Raw genomic sequence first — 13,218 nt, forward strand, 5'->3', positions numbered from 1 at the left:
CTTGTGAGGCCAGAAATAAGCATTTTGTCACAGATAAGGCAGGATAAGGCAAGCGATAAACAGGAGTAATGGGTACCGGTCTTAGAGAAGTGGAAGATGTAAACGGGGAGGAACAATGGGATTAAAAAAAGGAACCAAATTACATAAATATCGTGTATTCGTTGAATTCAGGGTGTGTGTGTCCCTGCCCTGTAGACAGTGGAACATCGCACCCTCTTGCAAGGGTAAAATAAATGACACTACTGATTCAGATCTTGTCTCAGACTGAAATTATTGAAGTGAGTGAGCTTTGTTTCTCACACCCATACTGTCTGAGATGTGTAGGTTAGGGTGGATTGGCCATGCTAAATTACCAGCGTGTTCAGGGATGTGCACGTTAGGGTGGATTGGCCATGCTAAATTACCCATAGTGCCCAGGGATGTGTAGGTTAGGGTGGATTGGCCATGCTAAATTACCCATAGTGCCCAGGGATGTGCAGGTTACGGGGGATTGGCCATGGCAAATGCAGGGGTACAGGGATGGCGCGGAGGGGAGTATACCTGGGTTGAATGCTTCTCGACGGTCGGTGTGGACTCGATGGACAGAATGGCCTGCCTCCACACGGTCGGGATTCTGCGCTTCCACCTGTTACCGGAGCGGGCGCTGCCGGGCACTGCGTCTCCTTGCGACGGTGTCTCCATGGCTACCCGCGCTGAGCCTATCAGCGGCCGTCATACGCGGCGGTGCGGTGGGCGTCTGAGCCGATTGGCCGGGGCTTCCAGCCAATGGCGGCGGCCGTTACGGCGCTATCCGGTGACGGTTGAGAGGGAGTGAAGATGGGGGGAGTGAAGCTGGAGATATTCCGGGTAAATGCTGTGGGGATATAAAATCATGGGCCCGGGGTGGGATGGGGAACTATAATGTTAATACCGAATATGTGAAGCAGCAGCAGCAGTTATCCAGGGAGGAGCAACCTCGGGCCAGGGAGTGGGACAGGGAGTGGGAGTGGGAGTGGGAGTGGGAGTGGGAGTGGGACAGGGACAGGGACAGGGACAGGGACAGGGAGTGGGACAGGGACAGGGACAGGGACAGGGAGTGGGACAGGGACAGGGACAGGGAGTGGGACAGGGACAGGGACAGGGAGTGGGACAGGGACAGGGAGTGGGACAGGGACAGGGAGTGGGACTGGGACTGGGACTGGGACTGGGAGTGTAATGTTATGAAAGTGGCAGGAAGCCAAACAAATGCCATTAAATCTGTTCCTGGGGCAGCAAAGAAATTCCTAGGCCATGGAAGGGGAAAGGCAAGAGGACAAATGATGGACACACTCACAGTCACACCAATCAGTTTAGGGTGTAGGTGTTGCTCGCTGAGCTGTAGGTTTGATATCCAGACGTTTCATTACCTGGCTAGGTAACATCATCAGTGGCGACCTCCAAGTGAAGCGAAGCTGTTGTCTCCTGCTTTCTATTTATATCTTTCTCCTGGATGGGGTTCCTGGGATTTGTGGAAATGTCATTTCCTGTTTGTTTTCTGAGGGGTTGGTAGATCTAAATGCCATCTACGTGCTTGCTTATGGCGTTGTGGTTGGAGTGCCAGGCCTCTAGGAATTCTCTGGCATGTCTTTGCTTAGCCTGTCCCAGGGTAGATGTGTTGTCCCAGTCGAAATGGTGTTTTTTTTAAATCCATGTTTAGGGCTACGAGGGTGATAGGGTCGTGTCTTTTTGTGGCTAGCTGGTGTTCATGTATCCTGGTGGCTAACTTTCTTCCTATTTGTCCTACGTAGTGTTTGTGGCAGTCCTTGCAGGGTCTTGGAGTTCTGGGGGAAGCATGTTGGACTATCAGATTAAGTGATCAGAATGTAAGAATGGCAGAGCAATGGTGTGTTTAACTGCCAGCCTGGGCCCACTGGGGGAGGGGGAGCAGGGGTGGGGTACTGCAACAAATAAATCTAAAAGAAAGGGGAGGAATGAGTTCACGGTTTGATGGTGTTGAACTCAATATTGAACCCAGAAGTTTGTAAACTGCCTAGTTTGAAGATGAGATGTTGTTCCACCAGTTTGCGCTTTGATTTGGAGGAGCATGCAACATGCCAAGGACAGACAAGTGGTCATGCGAGAGAGATACTGCATTAAAGCTAAATAGCCTGTTAGCAGCTCAGTGAAGTTGATATTTATGCTTCTAATGGATTTTATTTTGGTTTCATTTATTATGGTCATATGTATCTCGGTACAGCAAAAAAGTTCGTTTTGCATGCAGTACGTAACATTCAACGGTATAGGGCGATTGGACAGAAAAAGCAAGATCAGTATTAGATTTTAAATTTGAGAGGTCCGTTCGGAAGTCTATGAACAGAGGGGAAAAAGATCTCTTTGAAGCTGTTGGTACATGTGTTTAAGCTTCTGTATCTTCTGCTCAATTGAAGAGGTTGAAAGAGATTGTAACTGGGGTGGGAGGCATCTTTGATGATGATGGCTGTCTTTCAGAGGCAGCAAAAGTGCAGATGGATGGAAGGTTGACTTACATAACCTCAGCTGTGTTCACAATGATGTAGAAGGTGTTAGGGAGATAAGCACCACCTTTTCCTCGCAGCTCTCAGTTCTGAAGAAGGGTCATTGGACTTGAAACATCAACAATACTTTCTCTCCCCACAAGTGTCTCTGGCGATTTCTGATCTTTTTAGTTTCAACACCAGCAGTTCCTTGTTTTAAACCAGATTCTATTTCTGGCTTCCAAAAGGTTTCAACGCTGCTGTAGTGTGTTTCTTGTATTGGCTGCTGCAGCAGCAAAACTATTCAGCAGAATCTTTGTGTGTTTTGAATGAGAGAGAGAGAAAATGTAAAGTTAACCTTTATGGATTGATGACTTTGTGACAGTAAGCTACCTTCTCTCCCGAGGTGATTGAAATCTGAAATTCGATTTCAAGCATCACCTGAGGCTGTGTTCTGTCTTGGGATCTCTCAATGCTTTGTTTGCATCTTCCTTTGAAAATGAAGGTCAATGCAGCAATATGTAATTCAGAAGAAATCTGAAGACTGCTGGGGGTAGTTGAGTGGAATATTATGGATATATTGGAAAAAATAATGAAAAGACTAGATAAATACAAGGGAGAAAGATATAGAAGGTTATGCTGTCTGAGTGAGTAGTGGAGGAGTGGGAGGAAATAAATGTAGAGTATAAAACATGTTGGGTCCAATGGCTTCTTTCTATTCTGAACATTCTATGTCAAGAAATGATGCATAATTCACTATCATGAAATCTAAGGTTGTGTTCAATCCTCCTCTGTTGATTGCAAGTTGTTCACATTTGTCTTTTGATAGCTGCTTAGACTCAACTGTTTACAAAACATTAATTTCAAAGGGATGAAAAGGTGTGACCGAGAGCAGGAAAAAAAATGTTTTTGATATTGCTTGATGGCCTGTTGCAATCACAGGAGTTGAACAGTTTGATTTTGCCACATACCATCAAGTAATAATGTATTAAAGAGAAAAGCTGCTTTAGGTGAATTTTTGCTCATAATTTTTCGACAAAAAAAAGACTGTATTCCATTGCTTACAGCCCTATTTCTTTTCCATCTTTGTCTTTCCTGTTAGCAATTCTTTAATCATTTCTCTTCAATACTATTTTCCATTTGCTGCTCTCAAGTGATTGCGTCCAGTTATTTTCCCATCTCAACCATATTAAATGCTTGAGGTGCTTTCAGTCATTTTGGAAAATGTACCCATTAGTAGCAGATAAAAGGAATGCTTTAGCAATACCTAGCGACTCACGTTGTCAAGCCAGACCTTTTGCAATTTTTACTTTTTCACTTGTTTTGTGATGGATTCAGTTCACCATTGTTTTTATGTTTTTATTTCGTAATCTTTCAAGTTTTCAGAGAATCTTAAAATTGTCAGAGCATAGAAGAATGTCACTCAGCCTGTTGTCTGTGCCAACTATCCAAATGCAAGTCTTGCTTGGTGCTGTTCTGGCTTTTCCCCTCACCCCACACACTGTTTATTTTCAAATATTTAATTGAACTTGCCTGTACCACACTGCTAGACAATGCCTCTAGATTCTAACCACTCAATGTATAAAAATGTTTTCCCTCCTATAACTTTTGCTTCTTGTACTAAGTATTTTACATCTGTCTGCGTTTGTTCTCAATTATTTCACAAGTGGGCACAGTTTCACCCGATTGACTCTGTTCAGACTCCTCTTGACTTGAATGCTTCAGTCAGATTTCTTCTTGGCCTTCTCTTCTATGGGGAAAGCAGTGACGACTTCTCCCAATCTATCTTCATATTCCTTATCCCTTGAACCACTCTTATAAACCACCCTCTGCATTCACCAGTGCCAGGGCTTGTTGCAACTCTCTAGATGAGACAAAATTAGTTTCTTGCGCAAGTTAAGCATAACCTCCTTCCACTACATTGTATGCCCCTATAATAAAACATACATTATCCTAAGTTTTACTTAAGTGTTGGTACAAACTATGCAGCCACCTTTTGTCACCTATGCACATGTACACCCAGGTCCCTCTGCTCCTTTAGATTTGTACTGTTTTATTTTATATTGATCCTTCATGTATTTCCTATCAAACTTACCTCACATTTTTTTGCATTGAACTCCATCTGCCACCTATCACCCACTCCACCAATATCAAAAAGTGTGGTGTTGAAAAAGCACAGCCGGTCAGGCAGCATCAGAAGAACAGGAGAGTCAACATTTCAAGCATAAGCTCTTCAACAGGCACCACACATTTTGACTCTGATCTCCAGCAGCTGCAGTCCTCACTTTCTCTCACTCCACCAAGATGTCTATATCTTATTGAAGTTTTGTACAATCCGCACAGTTAAAATACTCAGGTTTTGTAACACCCACAAATTTTGAAATTGTGCCCTGTGCACGGATTATTTATTTCCATACAATGATCATGATCACAACATTTATACCAATTGGTGGATTCCAATGCATTGGTATGTGTTTATTGTTATTGTCTGTTTCTGAGAGAGGAGGAGATTGTAAGATTGATTCCTGTCAAGGGTGCAAGAAAGAAAGAGTCGTAATGTACCAATTGGAAAGAAAACTAAGAATTTGAATCCTCATGTTATAAATTTCATACAGAAGTTGTATATTTACAGTGGTGGAGAACATTGATCTCTTCTTGATATTCCATATGTTGCCATCACTGAATCCTTAACAAACAACATTCTGGGGGTTGCCATTGACCAGAAACTGAACTGGGCCAGCCATATAAGTACTATGTGAATGCAGAGACCTCCAGGTTTAGCTACATAGTTCCTTGAAGGTTACATCGCAAGTAGAAAGGTGGTGAGAAGGGCATTTGATACGCTAGCCTTCATTGCTCAGACCATTGATTATAGCGGTTGGGACGTTTTGTTGTAATTGTACAGGATATTGGTAACTTTTGGATTACTGTGTAAAGTTCTGGTTGCTCTACTATAAGAAGGTTATTATTAAATTGGAGGGGTACAGAAATGATTTACAAGGATGTTATCAGGACTGAAATGTTTGAGTTTACAGGTAGGCTGGGACTTCTTTCACTGGAGCATAGGAGGTTGTGGGGTGATCTTATAGAGATTTATAAACTCAGGAGGGGCATAGATAAGATGAATAGCAAATGTCTTTTTTGTATCATAGGGGAGTTCAAAACTAAAGGACATCATTTTAAGGTGAGAGTGAAAATATTTGAAAGGGATCCAAGGATCAACATTTTCACACAGATATAGTTATAACGTTTAAAAGACATTTGGACAGGTTCATGAACAGGAAAGTTTAAGAGGGATATGGGCCAAATGCAAGGAAATGGGACGAGCTTAGTTTGGGAAACTTGATTTATTGTTGTCGCATACAGTGAAAAATGTTGTTTTGCTACACAGGTAGATGGTACCATATAAAGCATCAGGGTAGCAGAACAGCGTACAGTGTTATAGCTGCAGAGAAGATGCAGAAAGAGAGGGAGAGCGATCAGAACTAACATTTGAAAGATCTGCTCAAAAGTCTGATAACAGCAGGGAAGAAGCTGTTTTTGAATCTGTACGTACGTGTGTACAGATTTTTTTTATCCTCTGCCCAATAGAAGAGGGTGGAAGTGAGAATAACCGGGGTCTTTGATTATTTTGGTTACTTCCCTGAGGCAGTGGGAAGTATAGTTGGAGTCAATAGATGGGAGGCTGGTTTGAGTGATGGACTAGACTGTGTTCACAACTCTCTGTAGTTTCTTGCAGTTTTGGGAGGAGCAGTTGGCATACCATGCTGTGATGCTTTCTATGGTCAGTGTGGATGAGTTGAACCAAGGGATCTGTTTCTATGCTGTATAACTCTTAAGAGCAGATTAGATGCTGGAGATTCTGCTGAGAGTAACTCAACTGACTCCTCAAAGACTGCAGACCATCTACAGGCTGCAAATCAGGAGTGAAATGAATTTTTCTCCACTCACCTAGAAGAGTGCAGCTTCAACAACATTCAAAGCTTGACACAATCCAGGACAAAGTAGCTTATTTAATTGACATCCCATTTAACACCTTAGCATTTGCTCCTACCATCACCAATGCAGGTAGTAGCAGTGTGCACTAACCACAAGGTGCGTTGTAGGAATTCATGAAAGTTTCAGCACCTTTCATGCCCTGAATTCTATGATTTATGAGGTCCAGGATAGCAAAAACAGGGCAATACCATGACTTGCAAGTTCCCCTACATGTCTCTCAGGATGCTGACTGGGAATATATGGCTGTTCCTTCAGCGTCACTGGGTCAAAATCATGGAACCACCTACCCTAATAGCTCTTTGGATGTACTTACACCATATGGACTGCAATGGTTCAGGAAGGCAGCTCATCATCATTCTTACAAAGACAATTAGAGATGGGATGTAATTTAATGTTCCATTATCGAGGAGGTAATATAATGTTGAAAGTCTTCTTTGGATGTGACAGTAATCCACAGCTGATGGAGGTGATGTTGAATAACCCACATCATTGTTCAATGTCCAGGCTAACATTTGTCCCAAAGTATAATAGACCTTCCTCTCCATTTCTGCGAGGTATTGCTAATATAAATTAGCTGTGTTTTCACTTTGAATGCAGTGGCTTACATATAAAGTAGCTCATTGCTTGAGTCAGTTTACTGATTGTTATGTAAATGCATTCTTGAATGTTTATACACCAGTGTGAGGCTCGAATGATTGTAAAAGTCTGGATAATTGTGTGGACACAAAGCAGTCAAGCTGTTTATGATATTAACTGTTTCTTTATCATCAGATGTGCCTTTACCTGTCATTCCCTGTGACAGTGTTTTGGATCTCCAATCAAGCAGAATACTTTGAGGAGTATGTGATCAAAAGAAAGGTCAGTGAGTGACAGGCTGCAATTTGCAGTTGTTCAAAAGGTGACATTGAAATGTGTATTGACATTCACTTGGCATGAGATACTGAGTTTCAGAAAGCTAAGTAAAGCGTACATTTTGTCAGTAATTCCTCCTCAAGCAAAAGATCAAAGGTAGAGTAGTCCATAAGCTCTTTCACACCTTGATGGTTGGGTACGTTGGTTAGAAGAACAAATTTCAGTGTCTGGGATCTAACTCTGATCTTTTACAAATTCAAAGTGGCATAATCATAAGTTCACTCTGTTTCGATTCTGCCCCCTTTCCAGTCTAGCCAACTGTTGGGCTTTATAAAATAATGGGAAGTTCCTTTCTTGTGAGGGTTATTTTTCTCATAACTTTGTAAGGTGCTTTCTGTACTGTTGAGTGCACTTCACCTTGTATATTTCAATGTTAAAAATCCCACAGATTAGGTTATAGTCCAACAGGTTATTTGTAAGCACTAGCTTTTGAAGCACTGCTCCTTCATCAGGTGGTTTTGTATTTTTCAGAGAGAGATCTATCCGCCAGAAGAGAAGATGCGTGTAAGTACCTGAACTCCTGAACCTTACTTTTTAACATGTTTATCCTAATACTTTGTACCTAAGTTTTTGAATCTAGGTTCCTTTGTACCCAAAGTGGCACAGTGTTTGGCGACATTTTCATTGCACTCCTGTACTTCTGCACTTTAGTACACTTGAAAATAAAATCTAAATACGTTGTGAAAATTTACACAATGGCAATCAGCTGGCTAAATATGAACAGTGAACATTTCAGTTTACTTTTCTCATAAAGCACTTCTTACATTTGCAGTATTCTAAAAGAATTGAGGGATTTTGGAGATAATACAGGAAGCTGGTTTGAAGTAGACGATCTGCCATGATCACTCTGAACAGTAGCAGATTTGAAGGGCTGAATGGCCCATTCCAGCTCCAACCTTGCTTAAATTTCAATGACCAAAAAATAATTTTACAAGTGGCTTATAGCAAGATTGAAAATTTTAAAAAACAAAACTTCAGTAATGGAACATTCTACAAGCTGCAAAAATAATTTCCTGTTTAATGTCCCATGGCAATCATTTATTTCCATTATCACTAGAGAGAGGGCAGCAACTATCATCCTGTTGAGCTCTTATAAATAGTTTCCTACTTGCAGAGATATTGTGTTATTGCTTTTGAGAGATGCAATGATCATAAATACTTCAACCAGTTCTCGCAACACAATACCATAAGGGTAGTTTTTAAAAGTATTTTAATAAACAAACACACACCTCTGAACTATTGTTCAGCTTCAAGAATTGATTCTGATGCTGCTTTCTTTTAATGATCACAGCGCAAAGAGTTGGAAGACTTCAAGGAACGAATGAGGGAAAAACGGGAACAAAAATTACTGCGTACTCTCGAAACTCAGAAAACACAAGAACAGTAAAACAGAGTCAATATTGCACAGGCTGTCACCATGTCTTCAATTGATTGAAGTGTTGGAACTTTGCAAGACTTTTTTTCTCTTCTCTGAGAATCTTTATCAGTTGTTGATTATTGCATAAAAGCCAAACTGTACGTAAAGCACTGATCTTAAATTATTTTTTACAAAATAAAAGTAATTTGTAACTATAGCAGTGCTGGTAAAAAAATTTGTTTGTAGAATATTTGCACATAATTTGCACATCATAAAGGTCTTCTGGTTTTGACCACTGCACCTTTTTGAAGTGTGCATCAGTGTATTAGATTCAGAGGCATGCCAACTGTGGTAATTGTACTGTTACGGTTTGAGGAATTTGCTTGTGGTGACCAGACATTATTTGAGCCAGAGAAGCATAATTTGAATGTCAGCCATCTTTAGTTAGGCTTCCATCTTTTGCAGAGCTCTGCCTCTAGTGGTAGTCTGCATCCGCCTGCTCTAACAGTTTAATGTTGATCCACTATTTACCTAGTGCTTCAGTGATCCCAATTGCTTTCTTTTTTTTCTTTTTTACACTTGAGCTAATCAGCTACCTCGTCTCCTGTTTTTTTCTAACCCCCACACTACTGCCTAGTTGTGGTAGTGCTTATATTTTCCCCAGCACCCAATTGCTTTCTATTCCAAATGCTTCCTACAGTCCGGAATTGCATTACCTCAATGAGAGCAATAAACCTTGTAGCATTTGCTAGTTGTGTCTTTTTGTTGTATTTGTACAATTGTGACAGAGTTAAACTGTAATGTTGCCTGAATACAGACAGATTTGGTGGCTCTTTTTCAATGGTAGACCATTTGTTATGTACAGTCTGTCATTGATTCATAACGATTGGGACTACCTTCATTGCTGGAATCCAAAGAAAATCTTCTCAATTTTAAGAAGTTATTTTTTACATGAACATGCAATTCCAGAAAATCACTCAACTGTTTACACTGGGTGAACAATGACTAATAGAATATTTTGGAACTACTTCATTGGTAGATAGGGATGGGAAGAGGAAGCAACATGATGTATATAATGACAAGTGCATTTTGTTAATGCAGGGAATGTAAACATCTGATTCAGGGAAACAAATGGGAAATCTATCGTTCAAGTGTGTATAACTGTTACTATTAATTTCACTTGCACTCTGAACTAGAAGCTAGATTATAATAAATTATGATGACCAGGCAGCAACAAAACAATGCAGAAAATTAAACATTTTGGTTTTATGAAAAGGGTTTTACATTTTAAGGAGGTGTAATTACTGTTTTTATCTTTTTTGTTAAAGGTCTGATTGGCACTTTTGAATTAAATAGTACGAGACAACTTTACATTAATTCTAACTTCTATCATCTGTGTAGGTGGCTAGAATATCAGGTTAATCACTGATACCTCCACTGAGTAGTGTTTTCCTCAGTGTGGTAAGTGCCTTTTTTAATGGTACACTTAGTCAAGAGGATTAACTCTTTGTATTATGATTGACTTACTTAAAACAGTAAATAAAATATTGCATTAGTGACCAGTGTGATCTCTCTGTGAGAGGCTCAGGAAATGTTTCCCTTATGTGGAAATGCCAGTGGAAACAGACTGAACTATTTATTTCCCAGTTGGTGATTGGTGCAATAGCTTTTGCAATGATTGCTAGTTTAAGCTTACATGGGCATCAGGATAACACTTATAAGTGATAGGGACAATCTGAAAATACTGATCGCTGTGACACCATTCTTGATTCTGACATTCTAAGCGATCACTGCCATAACTATATTGTAGCAAACATTTGTTAAGGTTGTAGGAACAGTAATAATGTGCAAGTAAACCAATTACATGGAGATTATGTAATCTATTAACAGTCTGTCAGTAACCTGAGATCCCCTGACAGGGCCTCATGTGATATGAAGACAAAGGTTTAAAATTGACCATGCTGTAAGCATCAGGTCCCAGAGATAAATAGCAGAGCTTCAGGAAAAAAACAATCCAAAACGGAAAGCCATTTGGTTGCAGTGTAGAGGTTTATTTAATCATGAGGGGCATGGATAAGGTGAAAAGAAAATGTCTTTTCCTCAGGGTGGGGGAGTCCATAACTACAGGGCATAGGTTTAAGGTGAGATGGGAAAGATTTGAAAGGGACCTAAGGGGCAGCTTTTTCACCCAGAAGATGGTACATATATGGAATGAGCTGCCAGAGGGAGTACAATTACAACATGAAAAAGGCATTTGGATGGGTCTATGAATAGGAAGGGTTTAGAAGGATATGGGCTGAATGTAGGCAGATGGGACTAGATCAGAATGGGATGTCTGTTCAGTGCAGACGCGTTGGACAGCAGAGTCTGTTTCTCAGCTGTATCACCCAATGACTTTATGAAGAAGGCAGATGGGCCTCAGTTTAAGGCCTCGTTGGAAAGGCTATGCCTCCAGAAATGCAGCACTCCCTCAGTGCCTCACAGTAGTTCCATTTTGTATGTTGGACTAGATGACTGCCTTGTGTCGAATCGCAAGAAGACATTATGTACCTGTTAACTGGGAATATGTACGTTAGCCTCACTGTAAGATTCCAGGTTTAAAATGTTTGCAGGTTGCTGACAATTGAATTAAACAATTATGTTTCTGGAAAATTATACCTACAAATATAAAAACCTAAACAATTGTGTGAATCTAGGTTTTGCTTAATGATTTTTTTCATTAGAATGGTTATCTCTGAAAACAGATTCACCTCACTGCCTCAGTGGCACCTTTTACTTGGTGTTTTTTAATAATCATTAAATCTAAACAACAAAAGGTTGCACAGCATTGGCTTGGGCTGTACAGTGTTACTATTCGCCACATGGTTTGCGGCTGTTAGAGGGCGGATAGAAGAATGTGCAAAACGATTATCGGAAAGCCTCAGAGTTGTTTGGGTGGTGCCGTGCCACAGGAAGCAAAATATGTTGGAAACTTCAGTTTTATAACTTGACCTGTTAGAAAGGGTTAAGTACCTGAGTCATGGTGGCTCTGAACATAGTAAATTTAAAATCATATCATATTTTCCTCATGACTCTCATTTTCTTTGATTCATTCATTGGATGGGAAGATCACTTGTTAGGCCAGCATTTATGAACATAGTTGCCCTTAAGAAGGTGGTGACAAGCTGCCTTCTTGAACTGCTGCACACCATGGGCATAGGAACACCACAGCATCATTAAGGAGGGCAGTCCAGGAAAGTGACGGCGAAAGGACCACAACGTAGTTCCAAGTCAGATGGTGTGTGCTTAGAGGGCCAACTTGTGGATGACGGTCTGGTGTTAATGCCACTAGACGAGAAATCTAGAGGCCCAGGCTAATGCTATGAAGCTGAGTTTAATTCCCACCAGCACATCTCCTGGAGGAATTTAAATTCAATTAATAATTCCAGAATGTAATTGTTTAGCTTCCCGAATGGTCCAGGGTCCTTCAGGATATTCAAGGCTGAGATAAACAGATTTTGAACTAGTAAAGGAATCAAAGGTAATGAGGAAAAGGTTGAAAAGTGGAGTTGAATATCATTGGAACAGCTGTGACCTGGTTGAATGGCAAAGCAGAATAAATTGTTGAATGGCCTACACCTGCTCTGACATCTTATGGTCTTATTGTAGGTGATGGTATTCCCAGTTATCTGATGCCTTTGTTCTTCCATGTAGTAGAGATCACGGGTTTGGAAAGTGCTTTTCAAGCAACCTGAATGAGTTGCTGCAATGGATCTCTAGATGTTATACACTGTAAGGCACTGATGTGGGGAGTCAAATAGTTCAGTTGTTAGTGTGGGATATACACCGATACTAACAGTGTCAGTTCAATCCCTATATGGCTGAGGCAGTTGTTGAGTCACAGAGTTATACTAAATTAATCTACTCCAATTTGTCAGCATTTGGCCTATATCCCGCTAATCCCTTCCTAATCATGTAGCCATCCAGAAGCCATTTAAATGTTGAAATACCAGCCTCTGCCAGCAGCTCATTCCACACACACCACCCTCTGCATGAAAAGGTTGCCACTTATGTCCCTTTTAAATCTTTCCCCTCTCACCTTAAGCCTATGCTCTCTGGTTTAGGACTTCCCCACTCTGTGAAAAAGAGCTTGACTATTCACTCTATCCATGCCCCTCATAATTTTATAAACTTCAATGTGGTCACCCCTCAGCCTCCAACACCAGGGAAAGTAGCCCCAGCCTATTCAGCCTCTCCATATAGGTCAAGCTCTCTAACCCTGGCAACATCCTTGTAAATCTTTTTTGAATCCTTTCAAGTTTCACAACCTTCTTCCTATAGCAGAGAGAACAAAATTGAACACAGTATTCCAAACACGGCCTAACCAATGCCCTGTTGGGCCGCAACACGATATCCCAACTCCTTCAATTTAATGTTCTGACCAGTAAAGGCAAACGCATCAACCACCTTCTTCACTGTACTATCTACCTGTGATCCCAC

General features: G+C 40.9%; 1 protein-coding gene across 1 annotated transcript; it reads left to right on the forward strand.

Moving 5' to 3' along the window:
* Positions 1-767: 767 nt before the first annotated feature.
* Positions 768-8,956, forward strand: LOC132835953 (protein PET100 homolog, mitochondrial). Its single transcript, XM_060855102.1, has 4 exons — positions 768-846; positions 7,242-7,328; positions 7,854-7,886; positions 8,674-8,956. Exons 1-4 carry the CDS (start codon positions 817-819, stop codon positions 8,767-8,769), a joined length of 246 nt encoding a protein of 81 aa, XP_060711085.1. The 5' UTR covers positions 768-816; the 3' UTR covers positions 8,770-8,956.
* Positions 8,957-13,218: the final 4,262 nt, after the last annotated feature.

The sequence above is a fragment of the Hemiscyllium ocellatum genome, chromosome 45 (genome assembly GCF_020745735.1).
Source record: "Hemiscyllium ocellatum isolate sHemOce1 chromosome 45, sHemOce1.pat.X.cur, whole genome shotgun sequence".
NCBI classification, from domain to species: domain Eukaryota; kingdom Metazoa; phylum Chordata; class Chondrichthyes; order Orectolobiformes; family Hemiscylliidae; genus Hemiscyllium; species Hemiscyllium ocellatum.